Source organism: Bubalus bubalis, chromosome 10, assembly GCF_019923935.1.
Source record: "Bubalus bubalis isolate 160015118507 breed Murrah chromosome 10, NDDB_SH_1, whole genome shotgun sequence".
NCBI lineage: Eukaryota > Metazoa > Chordata > Mammalia > Artiodactyla > Bovidae > Bubalus > Bubalus bubalis.
Window position 1 is genome coordinate 80,696,718 of NC_059166.1, and position 22,314 is coordinate 80,719,031.

The 22,314-nt window shown below is 41.6% G+C and overlaps 2 protein-coding genes across 9 annotated transcripts in view; one reads left to right on the plus strand and one right to left on the minus strand.

Moving 5' to 3' along the window:
• The window catches only part of SNAP91 (synaptosome associated protein 91), a 239,691-nt gene that overhangs the window by 180,803 nt on the left and 36,574 nt on the right, over positions 1–22,314 (plus strand). The window lies entirely within an intron of this gene.
• Positions 569–20,238, minus strand: PRSS35 (serine protease 35). Of its 8 annotated transcripts, none has more exons than XM_006080294.4 (4): positions 19,959–20,238; positions 15,538–15,728; positions 11,181–11,214; positions 569–3,553 (listed from the first exon to the last, which is right to left on the minus strand). In XM_006080294.4, the coding sequence occupies exon 4, from the start codon at positions 3,532–3,534 to the stop codon at positions 2,296–2,298; it is 1,239 nt and encodes a 412-aa protein (XP_006080356.2). In that variant the 5' UTR covers positions 3,535–3,553; positions 11,181–11,214; positions 15,538–15,728; positions 19,959–20,238; the 3' UTR covers positions 569–2,295. The 8 variants fall into 8 exon arrangements, with proteins under 8 accessions (XP_006080356.2, XP_044780406.2, XP_044780407.2 ...); XM_044924471.2 differs by lacking the exon at positions 19,959–20,238 and adding an exon at positions 17,205–17,361; XM_044924472.2 differs by lacking the exon at positions 19,959–20,238 and adding an exon at positions 16,698–17,148.

The window sequence follows — 22,314 nt, forward strand, 5'->3', positions numbered from 1 at the left end:
TCTATTTTAAATCTGATAAGTGTAACAGAAAAAGTATGTGAAGTTAAATTGAGTAATGTAAATAGTACATTTTAGTGGTCCCAGATGAGTCATGTAAGATTCACGATTCTCTTGGGAAAGAGAAGAAAATGAGAGAATCAAATCTCTGCAAATAAACTGAGCTAAACTTTTATATTTTTGGAAAGTATATTGTACAGTGATTTTAAGGAAATCATGTACATTCAGAACTTAACCTTCAGACCCAAACTACTGATGCTGAGCATTCTAAATTCCTCCAGACTGACTCAAACCCAGGACTTATTTTCTAAGAATCTAAGATGAGGAGTGTGTGTGTGTGTGTGTGTGTGTGTTTGCAAGTGTGCAAATAATTTGAGTCACAGTGATCATATAGATGTTTCCCCAAAAAGGATCTGATCAAAATTTTTGAGACAACAGCCCTATTCCACTACTACTGGTAGTTAAATACTTCCCAGCAAAAAGTGCTTAGAATTAAATAGAAGTTTTTTAATAAGCAGTTTAATTGAATACTTGCTAAAACCCTGTATATAAAACATATATACAAACATAGTAAGAGTTACAGTTGATTTATTGAATGATTTCTAACAGATTCATATTATAAAGGAATATAACTTGTATGAAATTTCAGCTATTTTCAACACCATTTACAAAATCACTTTTTATAATAATCTAGTCATGTATTCCCTTTGCATACTAGACAAGGGTCTAACTTCTCACTATGGAAAATAATAACAAGTAAAATAACTTTGAACTCAGGCAGAATCAATGACTTGGGTTTATTCCAAAAGAAGAGTATGTATCCTTGAAACTGCCAGGAAGAACAGCCCAGAAATCAGGGCTAGCTACAGCTCCTAAGTTTTATAGTGCACTCAGTTACAGATCACTAAAACCCTTTAAACACAATGGCCTAAACTAACGCACTTACGTGTCAGGAAGATCCCCTGGAGGAGGAAATAGGAACCCACTGCAGTATTCATGCTGGGAAAATTCCATGGATAGAGGAGCCTGGTGGGCTACAATCCATGGGGTTGCAAAGAGTCAGACATGACCAAGCAACTGAGCACAGCACAACCTTCTTACAAGTCATTCAGCAAATATCTGTTCATTGAAGAAATAGTATTCAGTGACTACTCTGAGTTTTGCCCCAGGGCGGTCACTGGACTCTTGTCTTCTGAGACTGCCCAAGTGAGGATATAGCCTTGGTCCTTAGTAAAAACAATCAGAATTGTTTTTAAAAAATTATATTCATAAACTATACTCATCTTGTTAAAAGGACATATATAAAAATCCCCTAATCAGAGAAATCACCAATAATATATCTATGGCCCTATTAAGAAAATAACTTTGTCAAGGGGATAAAAGGGCTTTTCCTTGAAAAAGACATAGATTTCCTTGTCTAAAACTGTAACACTTGGTTCATAGGAGATTGCGTGGCGTAAAATGATACAGGCTTTCAATACCTGATGGTTTATAACTTTTCAATGGTCTTCCCTATGCATACCTGAAAAGTCCATATTTTGAATATGAGTTAAAGACTTGAAATCTTAAAATGTTTCAACTTCCCTATTTTCAAACTAAATTTATTTCATAGAACAAAGTATTTCTCCCACAAATAAGAACACTGCAGTTGGTATTTTTCAGGCAGCAAAATAGTTAATTGTTTTATTTATAAAGTTTTATGTTCCTTGTAATTCTTAAAAATAAAACAAACCTAAAAGCTTCTTAGACCCAATGGAAAACACAATATAAACAAAGAGGGATAGCATAGGCTGAAGGGGTCTGTCTCAGAGCAGTACAGAGTGTGTTGTAAATTACTGCCTCAAATTTGATTGTAGCCATGGGACTGTCCACTTCTGTATATGCAGTTTCACATTTAATATGCAACCAGCACCCTATAAGCCTCTTTTTAGAGTAGGACCCTGAGAGTTAGTCCATTGAGAAATCACATAATATTTATGCTTGAAATTTTAAAGTGTCCAATCTTTAAAAAGGCAGAAAGAAACAAAGCCTTTCCCACAAATGAAACTTATCACCATGTAAAGAAGAATATACACTTGGCATTAAAGTACCCATCTAGTTTCAAGATGTATACCTACACATTTTTTTAAGTGTATGAATAGCTCCTAATTTTGAAAAAAGGAAACATTAAAAATGTTGAAATGCTACTGGTAGGGTTCAAGTCCGGGCAAAACCTATGAAGTGATCTTTGCTACAATAAATCAAAACTGCTTTTCTCTGCCATGTCCGGATCATCAACAACCTCATTTCAGGTATCTGTTAGCCTTGGGTACAATTGGCATCATCCCCATGCATCCAGAGGCAGATCTGGGCATACTTGAGGGGCGTGATGCGCACGGCCACGTTGTAGTCCTTCTGAACACCGTGCACGTCCACCCACTGGTGGCCAGAATAGATCGCAATGATTTTGCGTTTCCACCTCTTTTTGTCTGGCTCTTTCAAACGCAGATAGACCCCGGAGCCAGTGGAGCCTGATTCGGCATCGCAGTATTGATAGAGGAGGTCATTGGACTCATCAGACACGCTGCAAAACCGGTAGACTAACTGATCTGCCCTGTCCTGATCAAAGCCTGAGAAGTGGATCATCCCACCAGGCAGCTTCTTGATGGTGGGGCTGACTCCCAGCTCCATGTATTTCTTCTTGTGAGGGCGCTTCAGCTCCAGAAGGGCGTAGTCATAGTCCAGGGCCGGATCTCCGCTCTCTCCTCTAGCCCAGCCCTTGGGGATGTGGGTGTTCTTGACCCGGGTCCACTGGAAGGAGGGCCTCCCGTCAGCAGCTCTCTGACGCCGAGCAGATCCCTTTCTCCTCCTTCCAGCCTTGGCTGTCTCCTTCAGACTGTCTTGGCTCCCCTGTCTTCCAGCATCACTCACTCCCCTCCTGTTCCTCCTAGTCCCCCGACGTCTCTTGCCACCACCTTTATTTCTCATCTTCAGCAAGCCTACTCTTAGCTTTTTGCTGCCTTTGATGTAGTCGTTTCCATCGTGGACACAGTGGGCAGCGGTTAGGACGTGGTTGGGAGAGATGAGAATGCCGCTGCAGCCTGTGGAGAGCTTCACCGCGGTATTGAAAGGGAAATTGGTCAAGAACCTCTTATCCAGGATGCTGAACCTGCTGTCGGTGCCGTACACCTGTCTCTTTCTCCTCACGGGTGCTCCTTGTGAGGTGAGGTTTTGAGTTGGCTCAGGGACCCAACCTTGAACTTTCACTCGGGTCAAGGTTCGGCTCCCATTCTCAAAGACAGTCTCGTAGGAGAGAGAGTCTTCCAGGTCAGAAAGGCTGGGGGCTGGGAGATCTTTCTGGCATTCAATGCCACACACTTGATTTAACACCATCTTAGCATCTGCCTCAAAGGCAGGGCTGGTGAGATGGAAGGTCCTTTCACTGACAAGTCGAGGTATTTTTCTCACGTGCCACATAAAATCCTGTTCCATTTCAGATCCATCGATGAGGGTCCACCCAAGGGTGAAAAGCATCAACCCGAAGAACATAGCTCCCATTTTGTTCTTCTATCTTGTCCTTTAAAACAGGGAGAAAAAAAAAAAAAAAAGAAGCTTTATGCTTTTTGTCTTATTGGGGTATAGTTGCTTTACAATATTATGTTAGTTTCTGCTGTACAACAAAGTGAATCAGCTATAGGCATACATGTATCTCCTCCCTCTTAGACCCTCACCCCCCAATCCCAGCCACCTAGGTGCCCCCAGAGCACTGAGCTGAGCTCGCTGTGCTATATAGCTGGTTCCCACTAGCTATGTGTTTTACACCTGGCGGTGCACATACATTAGTCAGAAAGAAAAATAAGTACCATATATTAATGCATAGATGTGGAATCTAGAAAAATGGTACAGATGAACCTATACTGCTTTCTGTTTAAACGTAGATCTTGAGTCCTAAATGTAGCTTCACCACTAAGAGGAGTCCCTATTTTCACTGTACTTAGATTTTACTGAGATTAGATCAACACCACACTAAGCAGGCTCCTACAGACATCCAAAATCAGTAAATTTGATTTCACTCAAACTTCCCTCCACCAGCACTAATCCGCAAGCATCCCACCCCCGCCTACCATCTTCCCCTCTTCCTCTCCAGACAGCCCAATGCATGGGAGAATAAGAAGAAGGGCAAGTGGGGTCCTCTGGTGCCTAAGCCACACCTTCTTCCTTCCAAAGTCTGCAACCTTATCTCCGGATGATTTAGAAATAAAGATAACGACAGATGTCTGACACTATCCCTGAACTTAGCGTCTTAATAAAGGCACGGACCATAAATTCCTCATCTCTAGGATGTAAACGACTAGCACAGAGCTCAAAAAAGCATTCACTGGAAAAAATTTTTTTTAAAAAAGGCCTTCACTAGAGTGCACTACTTCCCTGAATCACGGCTTGCAGACCAAGCTGATTGATGGTGCAATTAAAATCATTAAATAGGAGGGAGGAGGGTTCAGGATGGGGAACACATGTATACCTGTGGCAGATTCATTTTGATATATGGCAAAACCAATACAATATTGTAAAGTTAAAAATAAAATTTAAAAATAAATAAATAAAATAAAATCATTAAATAATAGAGCCTTCCCTGGCCCAGTGGTTAAGACTTCAGCACCACCCCACTCCCGGTCCCATCCCCAACCCCGGATGCAGGAGATTGGTCAGAGAGCTAAGATCCCACATGCCTCACAGACAAAAAAACAAAATGTAAAACAGAAATGAGCCTGTCATACAGAGTGAAGTAAGTCAGAGATGAACTATCGTATATTAATGCATCTATATGGAATATAGAAAAAGGGTACTGATGAACCTATTTGCAGGACAGAAATAGAGATGCAGACATAGAGAACAGACTTTGGACACAGCGAGCAAACAAGAAGGTGGGACGAATTACAAGTAACATTGAAACATACATTATCATATATAGCTCAGTTGGTATAGAATCTGCCTGCAATGCAGGAGACCCCGGTTCACTTCCTGGGTCTGGAAGGGCTGCTGGAGAAGGGAAAGGCTACCCACTGCAGTGTTCTTGGGCTTCCCTTGTGGCTCAGCTGGTAAAGAATCTGCCTGTGATGCGGGAGACATGGGTTTGATCCCTACGTCGGGAAGATCCCCTGAAGAAGGGAAAGGCTACCCACTCCAGTGTTCTAGCCTGGAGAATTCCACGGACTGTATAGTCCATGAGGTGGCAAAGAGTCGGACATGACTGAGTAGAAAAAAAGAAAAAGAAAAAATGGGAAGTTGCTGTATAACACAAGGAGCTCAACACAGTGCTCTGTAACAGCCTGGAAAAGTGGGATGGGTTGGAAGGAGGTTCAAGAGGGAGGGGACATATATACACTTATGGCTGATTCACGTTGTATGGAAGAAGCCAACACAATATTGTAAAACAATTATCCTCCAATTAAAAATAAATTTTAAAAAAGTTTAATATAACAAATATCAAATAAAAAAACTTCAAAAATGGTATACATTTAAATTTTTTTTTAAATATCAGATAATATTCTAAAATATTCAGTAGAAGTTTTAGAAATAAAGGAGCTCCTCTACTATTGACCTGCTTTGATTTTTTTTACAAGCAGAACTCCTTATCATAAAGAGTACACAGCACAGGCTGTTTTATTCAAAAATAAGAAAAATATACCCTGTTCTTTTTTAAAACGAAGTTGTGCTTGGAACTACCACCCAAGCAAAGCAATATACAAAAATGTGTTATAGTGACATTTTACTGGATATTAAAATTGTAAGAATTTATGGAGCACAGGCAGTTGTCCTGGATTTACCACTTGGGGGAGCATGATCGTGATTAAATCATAGGTTTAATGGGACCCTTTCATCATGGGTCTCATCACCTGAGAGCCATTGAAAGTTGCCAGTACTTGGTGAATTATATAATATCTCATCTATTATTTACATCTTCTTGCCTTCTTTTCCTGCTTCCCTGGGTTTGCTGGTATGTAAATCTCTTCCTAGAACTGCTGTTTGTCAGTTATTGCTTTGTGAGAGTAAGGGGGAGTGTAACATTCTTTGGAGCAGCAATTTGGAAATTTGTGAGCTATGTTCCAAGTTGTTTTTAACTAATAGTTAACATATCCAGTCTTACCAAATGCTTTGCACTTTGTATAAAGCAGAGGCAGTTCAAGGTTAGGTTATGCCTATAATACCTTCACTCTAACGGCTTTCTGATAAGCCTTTGCATGGAAAAGAAAGTTAATACAGGATGTCAGGAATGACCCACAAACCGGGGTACACCCCTAAGATCCTAAGCACTGGCAGGAAATGCAAAAGTTGCCTCTTATGCAGAGCCTAATATGGGCATCTCGTGACACAACAGAGTTCATCTTGCCATATCCAAGTATGGAATTTTATTAACAAACTAATAACATTCTTCTGATAAAACAAATCATATACTGCATTAATCTCTTTGTTGTTTAAACATCTGTTCATTAAAATATGATATAATTATTTTGAATCATTGTATATTAAAACATGTTAAGCAAGTTTAGAATAATCTTTACTTCTACTTTAGAATAATCTTTACCATTTTTTTCTATTTGCTCACACTTGAATGCTAAGTGATTTTGGTGAATATTAAACTGTATTGTTTGCCTAATAGCTTGTACTTTATTTTGGAGACAGGCCATTCTTCTGTAGACTGATGGATATTGTCCCCTAAATCAGTAAATACATTTCAGGAAAAATCCACACTCATGTACAATATTTTCTAATCATTACCATGGCAAATATGATTTTACACAAAACAGTAATTATATTGGTAATGATTTTGTTGAACCACTTAGTACTTTGTAACTTCTATGCAGTTTTCCGGAGAAGGCAATGGCACCCCACTGCAGTACTCTTGCCTGGAAAATCCCATGGATGCAGGAGCCTGTTAGGCTGCAGTCCATGGGGTCGCTAAGAGTCGGACACGACTGAGCGACTTCACTTTCACTCTTCACTTTCATGCATTGGAGAAAGAAATGGCAACCCACTCCAGTGTTCTTGCCTTGAGAATCCCAGGGACGGGGGAGCCTGGTGGGCTGCTGTTTATGGGGTTGCACAGAGTTGGATATGACTGAAGCGACTTAGCAGCAGCAGCATGCAGTTTTCATAATGAGTATTTCATCCATTTTATTTAATTGGATTGGAATGAATAAGGCTAACAGCTCAGTAACTATTGAGATCTTGAAATAATATGTTTTATTGGGTAGTTCCCAAGATGAAAAGTTGTCTTTCCCTTAAAACGAAATGCTAAAATCAGTTATTTGCTGCCTCTTAGTTAATCAATGGGAGAAGGCAATGGCACCCCACTCCAGTACTGTTGCCCAGAAAATCCCATGGATAGAGGAGCCTGGTAGGCTGCAGTCCATGGGGTTGCAAAGAGTCGGACACGACTGAGCGACTTCACTTTAACTTTCCACTTTCATGCATTGGAGAAGGAAATGGCAACCCACTCCAGTGTTCTTGCCTGGAGAATCCCATGGACAGAGAAGCCTGGTAGGCTGCAGTCCATGGGGTCGCACAGAGTCGGACACGACTAAAGTGACTTAGCAGCAGCAGCAGCAGTTTATCAACAGACCAAAGTAGATGATTTTTTAAAAGATACATATTTTTTTTAATCTATTTGATCCTTAGAAAAATGTCAGTCAAACAAATTTTTTGGTATAGGAAATATTTTTTTTTTATTATTTTAAGTTAGCCCTACATGCATAACAGCCATTCATTGTATACTTAATATATGAGTACATTAAAGACTGAGTCAGCCAATTATCTTCATTAAAAACTACAGAGAATCACATTGTACATTTTAATATTTGATAATAATGATCTGTGGAGTAATAAATGTGTCAAAGGCATTCCCAAGCAAAAGAAAGAGCATTTAAATCTAGGTACTGTGGTATTGCTTACACGTTTCTGTTTTCAGTACTGTTTAATTTAGCCTTGCAAGTTTTCAGCTACTTAGGGCTTGGATACTGCTACTGCTGCTACTGCTAAGTCACTTCAGTCGTGTCCGACTCTGTGTGACCCCATAGACGGGTTGCCATTTCCTTCTCCAGTGCATGAAAGTGAAAAGTGAAAGTGAAGTTGCTCAGTCGTGTCTGACTCTTAGCGACCCCATGGACTGCAGCCCACCAGGCCCTCTGTCCATGGGATTTTCCAGGCAAGAGTACTAGAGTAGGGTGCCATTGCCTTCTCTGAGGGCTTGGATAGGCATAATGCAAATACTGAATTATAATTGACAAGATGGTTTTTTACTATGCAAATCACTGAACTGGAATATGAATCAAGTTTCTCTGTTCTTTACCAAATAAAACATGTGCCCTGTGTGTTAATTCTATAGGCAGACTTTTAAGAGCCACATGTAATCATTAATTTTATGTGCCAACTTGACTGGGCCAGAAACTGCCCAGATATTTTGTCTAATATTATCCTGGGTATATTTGAGAGGGTGTCTCTGGATGAAATTAACATTTGAATCAGTAGACTAAGGTGAGCAGATTGCCCTGCCTAATGTGGGTGGGCCTCATCCAATCAGTTGAAGGCCTAAATAGAACAAAAAGGCAGACCCTCCTGTGAATAATGGGGAACTCCTCCTTCCTGACTGCTCTGAACAGGGACATTGTTTTTTGTTTTTTTCCCCTGCCTTTGGCTTCAAAATGAAACACAAACCACTCAAAAGAATATTTTTAGTTTGTTAGTAGGATTCTATACTTGCATGTTGCAGAATAAACTCTGTCACATCAAGGAATTCCCAGGTTGTAGTCCTCAAACAGTGTCAGCATCCCCTAGGAACCTGTTAAAAATGCTCATTCTCAGGGCCCAACCCAGACCTACTGTTCAAAACTCTCCAGGAGGGATGTGGGTTCCCAGCTGTGTATGTTTTAACCAGCCCTCCAGGCAACTCTGATACTCAGTACAGTTTCAGAACCACAGCAGCCAAAGCCCTGGTGCAGCAGCTTGAGACCCTCCTCAGAAGGTTTTTCCAGGGATGACTGCCTACCCAGGTTTCACATGACCCCTGCTTCCTCTTTGTGTACAAAGTAAATTTTTTCTGAACTTCACGCTTTTCCTGTGTTAGCAAACAGCTATTACAGAAAGATCCCCTGGAGTAGGAAATGGCATCCCACTCCATTATTCTTGTCAGGGAAATTCCATGGTCAGAGGAGCCTGGCAGGCTACAGTCCATGGGGTCTCAAAGAGTTGGACATGACTTAGCAACTAAACAACAACAATAATATTGGAAGACTCAGCCTTTGGTAGAAAAAAAAACATACTTTCATATAAGTGATTTAACAATACATCTGAAAAGATTCAAATACAGTAGGTTTGTCTGTAATGCCTCCAGCATCCAATGTACAGATGATGCAAGCGCATCAGTTGGCCAGCCCTGGCCAGTGCCTTTTGAGGGACTCAGCTACAGTGTAGCACAGGAATAAAAGCCATGCCCACATCTATCCTTGGGCATGGGAAGGGCAGAACCTTGTCATATGACCTCAGAATCACAGTAATAAAGGACATGGGTTTAGTCTAATTTGGCCTGTAATTTCAAATTGGACAAATGTCTCGGGACACTTTCTTTTGGAAAATCTAAGTTTGTCTCGTGGTAAAATGTCAGTGTAGTGTAAATGATAGCTCTTACTGATCGAGCAAGCCACGGTTCAGTGGATACATGTACAGACGCCTGTCATCCCCAAAGCACTAACTAAAGAGACACGGCCCCGGCTGTGGAGCAGCTATAGTATTTTGAAAGCTTTAATGTCTCTTGTTTTCCCTCAACCTCCTCCTTTTTCCTGTCTTCCATTGTAATTGTGACCTTCCCTGTCACTTTCCAGATGGCTTGGATTTGGGGCTTCAAATTCCAGTTTTGGTTAATGAAAGTGAGGTTGCAGTTATGGTCCTCACCAGGAGTCAGTGTACACGGAGTTGATTATGGGTTGGACCATGGAGATGGATGGAGCAGAAGGGAGTTAGAGAGGAAGCAAGGAATACCAGCATTTGTAGACACACTCTTACTGATGGAGCAGATAGTATTCCACATTTGTACCTGGTCTATACTATTAACAGAAATAACCACCTGTAACTACAAGGGATTACTTGCTCTTGCTTTTGTTTGTTTCCTTGCTTATGCTTTCTTAGAAATGCGAATGCTGACAAGTGTTTAGAATATTTGGATTTCTCTATCAGCATGGTAGTTATCAGGGCAGACCAAGGAGTAAGAAGACCTGGGCTAAGTCTCATCTTCACCACTTATTAGGCATCTGAATTTGGGCAGTTCATTCACATCAATGAAGTTTCTGTTTCCTCATCTGCAAAGTGGAGATAATAGTAATTTCAACTTCATAATTGTGAGAATTAAATACATTGATATATGCAAAGAATTACCATTGAGCCCAGAGCATGGACACATTCAATTATAAGTTCTTTTATATTGGGTTGGCCTGAAAGTTCTTTCAGGTATTTCCATACACAGTTATGGAGAAAGCAAACAAACTTTTTGGCCAACCTGATAGTTATTATTCTACCCTAGTAGGTAAATTCGGAGAAGGCAATGGCACCCCACTCCAGTACGCTTGCCTGGAAGATCCCATGGATGCAGGAGCCTGGTAGGCTGCAGTCCATGGGGTCGCTAAGAGTCAGACAGGACTGAGCGACTTCACTTTCACTTTCCACTTTCATGCACTGGAGAAGGAAATGGCAACCCACTCCAGTGTTCTTGCCTGGAGAATTCCAGGGACAGGGGAGCCTGGTGGGCTGCCGTCTATGGGGTCGCACAGAGTCGGACACAACTGAAGCGACTTAGCAGCAGCAGCAGCAGCAGCAGTAGGTAAATTAATATCACTTTAAAACAGTTAATTATATAAGGCAAAGTTATAGCACTTCTAGTTTTCTAAACAATTTTATACTCAAATATTTTTATTTCAGGATAGTTTCTGACACACTCTGAAAACTCTCTTTTTCTTTGTTTTGGTTTTTGTTCAAGGACAGCTTCATTTTAGAGACGTCCCAAATGAATGCTTTCCTAACTACTCATTTCTATGAAGATCTGTGGGTTTGTAATATATTTTTCTCATTGCTATTAAATAAGTGTAATTAAACATTACCCAGCCACAGAACATTTGAATTGCATTTCCAACATATTATTTTAAGCCTGGACCTACCCTAAGAATTCTGGAACTGCAACAGGTCTTCAACCTAAAAAGAAACAGTCAATGTCAAAATAATTACTCTGAGGGAGCAATTTACAATGAGAAAAAAAAACTTTTTTAAGTGAATCTATTCTAAAGTATATAGCATAGCATGACATAATAATATTCTCAGGCTCAGTTTCTCTTTTATTTTTTGGTTTGTTACCCTTTAAAGTTTACATTTTAACTTAAGTAGGGCAGGCAGATGAAGGAAAGATTAGATGCTTGCTCACCATATTAAATATTTTGAATGAGTTTTTTTTTTCCTGTATACGAACAAGAGCTGATTTACCATCAAAGATCTGTACCAGGTCATAGAGTCACTAACTTGGTCCTTTCTTTTCACCTGGTCCCTTGTAACAGACAGGGAGGTAGTTGTCCAAGTTCATGTGTATAGTTTGCTGCCATGGGACATAATTTTGCATTAATGTGTCAAACACTTTGTGGGGGCTCAGTCAGATCAATGGCCTTGTAGGTCCAACATCAGCTTTTACCTTCATGCATATTTGGACATAGCAATCACTGCATAACCACTTTTGACAACTTCCCTGTCTTTTATCTGGCCATTCGTGATCCAAGCCACCTGCCCCTCCCAGCATCACTGCCTACACTCACACACATGCATAAGTGTGAAAACACACTCCAGCCATCTCTCCTCCTCCACTTTCATTCTCCCCCTGTTCAGTCAACACTGACACACAAGGGATAGACATCATGGTCTGGATCTGCAGACAGAACTGCTGGCTTAGGCAAAAGGCCGGGGCAGGAGAGGAGGGGCTTTACTAGTGATAGCAGACAGCTGGAGAGTGAGCATTAACTGTGTTAGGTTTTGGAGAATACTTGTAAAACTTTCATAAGTCACTTTTGCGTATGCACAAGAGACTAGGTATTTTATAAAGTTCAATTCCCGGTGCAGTGAAGCCCCCAGAGAAGGGGGACTTCTAACTAGACACTAACTAGAGCACTGAAATGGACGCAACGTTTAAGCTAAAAAGTGTGCGATCAGGATGACCGGAAAAGGAATAGTGCTCCATGTGTGACCAAGAGGGACAGGGAGAACTAGGGTGCTTCCAGGATGGTGGAGGCAGTGGGTTTTGAAGTCAAACCAATTTAAGTCCACTTGTGACTTCTTAGCACTATGATTTGTGAAGATCACTTAATTTCCCCAAACCTTATTTTCTACATTTGTTCAACAGGGAGTAATACTTTGGAGTATTTTTGTGAGACACGAATATCATTAAGTTGGTGCAAAAGTAATTGCGGTTTTGCATCATTGAACTTGCCCGTTGATATTGGAATGCATTCTTAAATAAATGTGGTTATGTTTTGTATCTTTTTAATGCGCATTTCTTGCTTTTTTTTTTTTTTTGCTAGTGACATTACTTGCTGTAGAGATGATGTCTAAAATGTCATGTCTGCCATATTCACTTGACCTCTCACCAACCAACTACCACTTTTTCAAGCATCTCAACAACTTTTTGCAGGGAAAACACTTCCACAACCAGCGGGAGGCAGAAAATACTTCCTAGGAGTTTATCAAAACCCGAAACACAGATTTTTATGCTACAGGGATTAGCAAACTTACTTCTTGTTGGCAAAAATGTGTCGATTGTAATGGTTCCTATTGTGATTAATAAAGATGCATTTGAGCCTAGCTATAAATGATTTAAAATTCACGGTCTGAAACTGCAATTACTTTTGTACCAACCTGTACGTAAACACGATGCCCAGAGAACAGTAAGCCCTCAGCAAATGGCAGCAATTATTATTATTAGGATCAAACACTAAGAGTCAAAACACTGGTAGATATTTATAAAGGATTTCATGCATCTCTGACTGCCGTGGACCTCACCACAGTACACCAAGTACAAGCCGACCTTGTTTCATTGCGCTTCACTGCAATTCACAGATACTATGATTTTTTTACAAATTGCCACATGGCAACCCCGCATTGACCAACTCTCTAGGAGCCATTTTTCCAACAGCATTTGCTCACTCTGTGTCCGTGTGTCACGTTTCAGTAATCCTTTTCTTTATTGTTTGTTATGGTGATCTGTGATTGGTGATCTTTTGAGGTTATTATTGTCATTGTGTTGGGGGCACCACAGACCACATCCACATAAGACGGTGAGCTTAGCAAGTCCTGCGTGTGTTCCGACTGCTCCACTGACTGCCGTCTCCCCCAGCTCTCTCCCTCTCCTCAGGCCTCCCTGTGCCCTGAGACACAGTTTTAAATTAGGCCAATTCATAACCCTACCATGGCCTCGAAGCGTTCAAGTGAAGAAAGAAGAGTTGCATGTTGCACTTTAAATCAAAAGCTGGAAATAATTAAGCTTCATGAGGAAGGCATGTGGAGAGCTGATATCATCGGCTGAAAGCTAGGCTTCTGGGCCAGTTAGCCAAGTGGGGAGAGCAAGGGAAAAGTTCTGAAGGAAATTAAAAGAACTACTCCAGTGCACACGCGAATGATAAGAAAGCAAAACAGCCTTGTTGCTGATAGGGAGAAAGTTTTAATGGTCTGGCCAAAAGAGCAGGCCAGCCACCACATTCTTTTAGGCCAAAACCTAAGTCAGGAGCAGGGTACTAACTCTCTTCAATTCTGTGAAGGTTGAGAGAAGTGAGGAGGATGCAGAAAAAACTCTGAAGGTAGAACAGGCTGTTTCACGAGGTTTGAAGAAAGAGGCCATCTCCACAGCCTAAAAGTGCAAACTTACACAGCAAATACCGATGCAGGAGCTGCAGCAAGTTATACAGAAGATCTAGCTAAGATAATTCATGAAGGCGGCTACACTGAGACACAGATTTTGTTGTTGTTGTTGTTGTTGTTTTGTTTTGCTTCCTTTTGTTTTTGTTTTTCTTTTTTTTTAATTTAATTTTATTTTTTAAACTTTACATAATTGTATTAGTTTTGCCAAATATCAAAATGAATCCACCACAGGTATACATGTGTTCCCCATCCTGAACCCTCCTCCCTCCCCATACCATCCCTCTGGGTCGTCCCAGTGCACTAGCCCCAAGCATCCAGTATCGTGCATCGAACCTGGACTGGCAACTCGTTTCATACATGATATTTTACATGTTTCAATGCCATTCTCCCAAATCTTCCCACCCTCTCCCTCTCCCACAGAGTCCATAAGACTGTTCTATACATCAGTGTCTCTTTTAAAGATCTAAACGTAAGACCAGAAACTATAAAACTCCTAGAGGAGAACATAGGCAAAACACTCTCTGACATACATCACAGCAGGATCCTCTATGACCCACCTCCCAGAATATTGGAAACAAAAGCAAAAATAAACAAATGGGATCTAATTAAACTTAAAAGCTTCTGCACATCAAAGGAAACTATTAGCAAGGTGAAAAGACAGCCTTCAGAATGGGAGAAAATAATAGCAAATGAAGCAACTGACAAACAACTAATCTCAAAAATATACAAGCAACTCCTACAACTCAACTCCAGAAAAATAAATGACCCAATCAAAAAATGGGCCAAAGAACTAAACAGACATTTCTCCAAAGAAGACATACAGAGACAGATTTTTGATGCAGATGAAACAGCCTCCTATTGGAAGAAGATGCCATGGGACTTCCATATCTAGAGAGCAATCAATACTTGGCTTCAAAACTTCGAAGGACAAGCTGACCCTCTTGTTAGGTGCTAATCCAGCTGGTGACTTTCAGCTGAAGCCAATGCTCATTTACCATCCTGAAAATCCTATTAGGCTAAATTTACTCTGCCTGGGCTCTATCAGTGGAACAGCAAAACCTGGATAATGGTCCATTTCTCTACGACACAGTTTGCTGAGTATTTTAAGCCCACTGTTGAGACCTACTCTCAGAAAAAAGATTCCTTTCAAAATATTACTGCTCATTGACTTTGAATTTTGAGAACTGTAAGTTATGTTTTCCTTGATAATGCACAAATGTTTATAAGAGATGAACTGATTCTAAGTAACTGAATCTAATTAAAATGGAATCTTAACCCAGAAAAAAAAAATTACTGCTCATTGATGTACCTGATCACCCAAGAGCTCTGAGAGAGATGAACATAAACTGCATATTGTTTTCATGCCTCCTAACACAACATCCATTTTGCAGCCCACAGATCAAGGATTCATTGTGACTTTCAAGTCTTATTATTTAAGAAATATATTTCATAAAGCTACAGCTGCCACAGATAGTAATTCCTCTGATGAATATGGGCAAAGTCAGTTGAATACTTCTGGAAAGGAGACACTATTGTGGGTACCATTAAATACATTCATGATTCATGGAAAGAAGTCAACATACTAACAACACAGTTTGAAAGAGACTGGTTCTCATAGCCAACCTTGAGGAGTTCAGGTCTTCAGTAGAGGAAGTGGTGGCGGGTATGCTGGAAACAGCACAGAAGGAGAGGTGGAGCCTGAAGATGTGACTGAATTACTGTGATCTCGTGAACAACTTTAATAGATGGAAGAGTTGCTTCTTATGGCTGAGCAAAGAACGTAGTTTCTTGAGATGGTGAAGATGCTCTGAAGACTGTTGAAATGACAATAATGGATTTAGAATATTACAGGAACTTAGTTGATAAAGTAGCAGCAGCCTTCGAGAGGCCTGACTCCAGTTTTGAAAGTTCTCTAGGTGGGTAAACGGAGAAGGCAATGGCACCCCACTCCAGTACTCTTGCCTGGAAGATCCCATGGACGGAGGAGCCTGGAAGGCTGCAGTCCATGGGGTCGCTGGGAGTTGGACCTGACTGAGCGACTTCACTTTCACTTTTCACTTTCATGCACTGGAGAAGGAAATGGCAACCCACTCCAGTGTTCTTGCCTGGAGAATCCCAGGGATGAGGGAGCCTGGTGGGCTGCCATCTATGGGGTCGCACAGAGTCGGACACAACTGAAGTGACTTAGTAGTAGTAGTAGGTGGGTAAAATGCTATCAAACAGCATTGCATGCTGCAGAGAAATCGTTCCCAAAGAGTCAATCAATGCAGTAAACTTCACTGTTGTCTTATTTTAAGAAACTGCCACAGCTGCCCCAGCCTTCAGCAACCACCACCCTGCTCAGTCAGCAGCCATCAGCATCAAGGCAGGAGCCTCCACCCGCAAAAAGATGGACTTGCTTAAGCTCAGATGATGGTTAGCATTTTTAGCAATAAAGTATTTTTCAACTGTTACATGCACTGTTTTTTAGATATAATGCTACCACACAGTAGACTACAGTGACTTTTATATGCTCTGGGACACCTTGCTTTATTGCAAAATCTGCTTCTTTGCAGTGATCTAGAACTAAAGCCACAGTATCTCCAAGTTATGCCTGTCACAGCTCCCAAGGAGAGCCACATCTTAATCCCCAGGACCTGTGCCTATGTTCTTAATTGGTAAAGGAGACTTTGCAGATGTGATTTAGTTAAGGATTGTGTGATGAGATTAGCTTGGGTTACCCAGGTGAGCACAATGTAATCACAGGGCTCCTTTTATAAGAAGCAGGCAGGAGGGTCACGAACCTGAAGGAGCTGTGAAGTTGGAGGCAGAGGTCAGGGTGAGGCCGAATCATAAGCTACAAAACACGGGTGGCGGCTAGATCTTACAAACGGTAAGGAGACATTCTCTCCTGGAACTTCCAGGAAAAAACTGGCAACCATGCTGACCCTCTCTGGACTTCTGGCCTCCAGAACTATAAGATAAGGTGTTGTTTTATGTCACTGAATTTGTAGTAGTTTGTTACAGCAGCAGTAGGAAATGAATACACTCAGGTAAAAAAATTTTTGGATTGTCTGCCTCGGATGTTTAGAAAGGAAGAAACAGTAGGGGAAAACACTGTCTGGGTCAGAGACCTAAACATGAATGAAAATTTTCATTTTTAGAAAAATTATACAACATGCAATTTTAGAACTAAAACTTGAAGATTATGATAAACACTACAGTGATGTGGAGTAGTATTTCTAGGCTGACTGGAGAGCTGGAACCAGGTAGATAAATTTGTTTATTCAACAAAAGCATACAGTACTTACAATTCTATCCATCGTTTCAAAGCCTCTTTCCTTGTTTAAGAATCTCTGAGATAAATCCTCTTTAGTCTTTCAGTTCAGTTCAGTCTTTAAGTTGAACTAAAAACCTTCTAAGATATCCTTCAACATTAAAGTTCTAGCTTCAATCACAAAGGAAAAAACACAAGTCGCTTACTCATCAATGAGCCTCAAGCAGTTTAAATTCCTAGACTCCTAGGGTAGGAACTTGCCTGCTATCCCTATTGCTACCACTAGGAGGCGAAGCTAGCTTGCTGTCCAATCAGATCTTACATTTAAATGGTTTACACTCATTAAGCTACAAAAATCAAATTTAGTTTAAAAAAACGTAGGATTCATGGGATGGGGAGAAGTCTAACTGGTTAATAATATACTATGTGGAATAATAATATTCCACATTGTTGTCACATGTGGAATTGATCACATTTAGAAAACCCACCTTCAGGCCACAGAGCCCATCCTGACGAGCTGTGGGCTGATGATGTTGTCCACAGCCAGACAACCTTCTGGCAGGTGGTTTCCCAAAACCTCTGGTGCCAGCACATTTCCAATATGATCTCCAGGGCCGCTAAACAATCCCCCAAAGGTGCGGCAGTTCACTGCGGCATGAAAAATCTTCAGCCTGCCAAATATTTCACATGTCTACCAAAGACTTCATAATCCATTTCTAAAAGGTAAGCTTGCCACTGATTCTATGCTAAAAATAAATGGCAAGGAAGTTCATTGACAATGTGCCAGTTTCTATTCAAAATACGATAGCACTATCGTCAAGTTTAGTTTCAGGAATGAGACAGAATAATTAATGTCTGCTTAAAATATTTGGCAGTAGTGGAGGGAAAGGAAGATGGTAAAGTTACACAGTTGATTATTTTACAGTAACCCACAACTTCTGTTTCTCATCACAATAAAAAAAAGAAAAACCTCCTCTTTGTTTTTTAAGTTATTTTTCCAGGACCTGTACACTTCAATTTGTGCAAAGGATATGCTGTGTGTAAATTGAATTTGGGGTGAAAGGCACTAAGGAAGCCCCAAAGGGAACCCTCTGCTGACTCTCTCACCCACTGACATAGGAAATGCACAGCATATGGCTCCTGACTTGTTTTCTATCCTGCAAGTTGGCCTTTGAAAGCAAGGCCTATCTGTAACTGCATTAGGTTTGCTACTCTTCAGGCTTTAAAGCATCTTATGATCACTGTATTTTTAGCTAAGCAAACATCTGTTAAAGTTTCTAAAGCTTTTGAAAATATTCTAGTTAAGCAAAGTCATAAAATAATAACTTTCATACTTGACTTTGCTATTTCCAACCTCTCATCTCAGATTTCTCATGTGCAAAGTTAACCCAGTGAGGTAGCTTCAGTTTCCGAAGTTCTGAATCTCATCCCACTGTTAAAATGCATTGGGCATTGGACAGTTGAGCATTGGGCAAAGATAAATAATTAACTCACATTAGCAATTGATTGGAGAAGGAAATGGCAACCCACTCCAGTGTTCTTGCCTGGAGAATCCCAGGGACAGGGGAGCCTGGTGGGCTGCCATCTATGGGGTCGCACAGAGTCAGACACGACTGAAGTGACTTAGCAGAAGCAATTGATTATTTTAACACGATGAGCACATTCTATGTGCCAAGCACTAGATTAAACAATCTCACATTTGAAAATACAGAGAAGATTCTTAAAAACACAACAGTTTCCGAGCTGTCTGGAGGAAAAATAAGAGAGAGTATCCATGACCAACTTCTTCTCACATTAAACAAGCTCTTCTAGTATTTCCTAATAAAAATAAAATTCCATATGATGCTCGGGCACTACTTTCAGGCTGAGATGTCTATTTGGCTGGAATCTTAACCTTCTCTCTTCTAAATTATAAACCAGATAGTTCTCCAGGCAACAGCACATGACTTTTATAATTCTCTGTGGGGACACACGCACTTGGGATAGAATGAGAATTAATTTCAGAAGTGATAAAGGTTAATAGGGGAGAAAAACCACCTCGCCAGGATATGCAGCTTCTTTCAAATCAATGATAGTGTGAAAAGGTCGGAGGAACCAGGCAGGAAGTGTTTCTACAACTTTTCAAAAAAAAATTTATGGTAGAAAATATCAAAAGTAGAGAGAAAACTATGAAATAGAATGAAACAAAATTATAACCCCCACGTGCCCATCACCCTGAGGCAACAACTACCAATATTTTGCCAATCTTGTTCCAGTGGTCTCCCCCGCTCCCACTTTTTTTTTTGGCTAGTTTTTTAGAGCAAATCCAGGACTTTTCAATTTAATCTTCTCACTTTAAAATGTTTTTCACTGCTCCTTTCGCTGACCTGAGCAGCCAAGTTGATGAGAGAGCATGAGATTCCTAGCTTTCATAGTAATCCTGCCAAAGAGGCTTTCAACCAAAGTAGACCTTCCAGGAATGCATTTTACACCTTTTTCAATGGCATCTGTTAATAATCATAAAAATAAAGAGGGTCCCCTCTGGTAGTGCTTAAGTAAAAAGAATTCCATTTATATTCCAATGCAAACACTTTTACTGTTAAATATTAACAGTGCAGAGGCCAGCACAAAGAATTGCTTACTTGCAAGAGCCGTTTCTTTGATGGCTTAAAAGTGCTAAGTTTGATCTCTACCTTTATCGCCCTGCAAAGGAGCTCTCCCTGGGGTGGGTCCTGCGTTTCTCAGGAACACTTCTGGGGTCTTGCCCTTTCCTGGGGGGAAAAAGGGTTGGGGGTGTCTCCATCCTTACCTGCGAAGCTTCCTCAGTCCTCGGGGGCGCTGCCCAGCACGAGTCAAAGTGTCCCTAAGGCGGTCACCAACGCTGGCGAGGCAGGAGAGCGGGGTGGGGCTCCGGGACAGCGCAAGCCGGAGCCGGGGCGCCCGGCCACCGTCCGCCAGCACCGCCTGGAGACTGTGGGGAGGTGGGCGGCGAGCTGAGCGCCACGGCCGCGAGATGGGAGGGGAAAGGGGGCGTGGATGCGGGCGGACGCTGGGAGAGGTGAGGGGAGAGGAGGCGGCGGGAGGGCTTGGAAGCAGGAGACACGCAGGCCTGGGGAGGGTTTACTAAGAGTTGGGCCTCTCACTCCAGAATCTCTGCCCCCCAACATTAGGAAAAATTCACGACTGAGTTCACAAGGGCTGTCTGTCGCTCTGATCGTCTGCATCCCTTAAATAGTGTCCAGAAGATACTCCCGAGTGTGTGCTTGGAGGAATGGGGGTGATCAGGACTGTGTCTTTGTGTCCCAGTCCCCCAGCTCGAGTTTAGACGCCAGCTGTCTAGAAGAACCAGGGCCATTTCCCCAACCCCATCCCAAGCCCGTCTCCATCAGGGACCTCGCCACCCGGGACAGGCTCTCCACCAGGCAAATCCTGAGTCTCAGGCTCCTGCAGGCATCCACAGGCCACCTGAGAACACGCGACCCTCGTGGGCTGCGACGTGGGTCACCTTGCATGCATCCCTTGCGGCCTCCAGGGGGCGCGCGTCAGTTTCCGTCTGTCTCCAGGCTGGAAGGCTTTTTCTACTTGGGAAGAGCATCCTTTAAGGTGTTTGCCCGCCTCTGTCCCACCAAAATTCTAACCGCATCCTTTCTTAATCTTTTATTCTCCTCCTTAGCAGAGGTGCTCCTTTGGGGTGGGTGCTACACAAGGTCGGGGACTCCAATTATTCAACATCTGTTGATCTTCTGGGTGGGAGGTCTGGAGCAAAAGGCACCAGTAGAAAAATAAGTACAGAAATTTAATGCTGGCCCTCAAGGAAGGGAGATCAAATAAGTGCACAAGTATTTATATCACACGGTCTTAGCATGTCCCATAATGCTCAGCTCATTAGTGGTTAATTTCATTTCTCGAATTTCTATGTATTTTTTTAGCAATGAAATCAGAACATATATACAATTTCATTTCCTGTTTTTCCACCTAGTGTTTTCATTTATGCACTTAGTCATATAATTTAAATCTATTAATCATTTTATCTGGTATAAAATAACTAGTTCTGAAGCTCTCTGTCTCACCGGTCAGATCATAATCTTCAAATGCATCCTTGAATCACCACCCTCTACCACAAGGGTTGGCTTATAATGGCTGCTGATAGTGTTGAGCTTAAAAGTGTTTCCTAGTAAAATGGAGTGTGCGTGCATGCTCAGTCATGTCCAACTATTTGGGACCCCATGGACTGGAACCCACCAGGCTCCTCTGTCCATGAAATTTTCCAGACAAGAGTACTGGAGTGGATTGCCATTCCCTTCTCCAGGGGGTCTTCCCGACCCAGGGATCAAACTCAAGTCTCCAGCATCTCCTGCATTGGCAGGCATATTCTTTACCACTGCTAGACCTAGGAAGCCTGAAATAGAGTGTGGGGAAAAAAATAAAGTCCAGCATTCAGAATAGGAGTCTCCTATGGAGAAGGTAATGGCACCCCACTCCAGTACTCTTGCCTGGAGAATCCCATGTATGGCGGAGCCTGGTAGGCTGCAGTCCATGGGGTCGCTAAGAGTTGGACATGACTGAGCGACTTCCCTTTCACTTTTCACTTTCATTTACTGGAGAAGGAAATGGCAACCCACTCCAGTGTTCTTGCCTGGAGAATCCCAGGGTCGGGGCAGCCTGGTGGGCTTCCATCTATGGGGTCACATAGAGTCGGACACGACTGAAACAACTTAGCAGCATGACACTAAATAGATGTGCCCTGGGCCTCAGTCTCTTCATCAGTAAATTAAGAAGGTTGCACTGGAGGACTTCTGCAGTCTGTACTTTTCAAAAATTTGGGGGATTCTAACACTGCATCTAGTGCGGGCATGGGTCTGATTCCTTTAATTCCATCAGCACCCCTCATTGACATCACATAAAGCTAAACTCATCGCTCTTACATTTTCAGGGGCCTCTTCCTGAGCCTTTTGCCCCAAACCATATTTTTTCCCCAGCTTTACTGAGATATAATGGACATGTAGCATTGTGTAAACTTAAGATGTAAAATATGATTTGTGAAACGTATAGCAATATGTTTGCCACAATAAGGTTAGTTAACACATCCTTTACTTCACATAATGACCATTTTAAAATTGTTGTATTGGTGAAAACATTAAAGCTTTGTGCTTAGAGTAACTTTC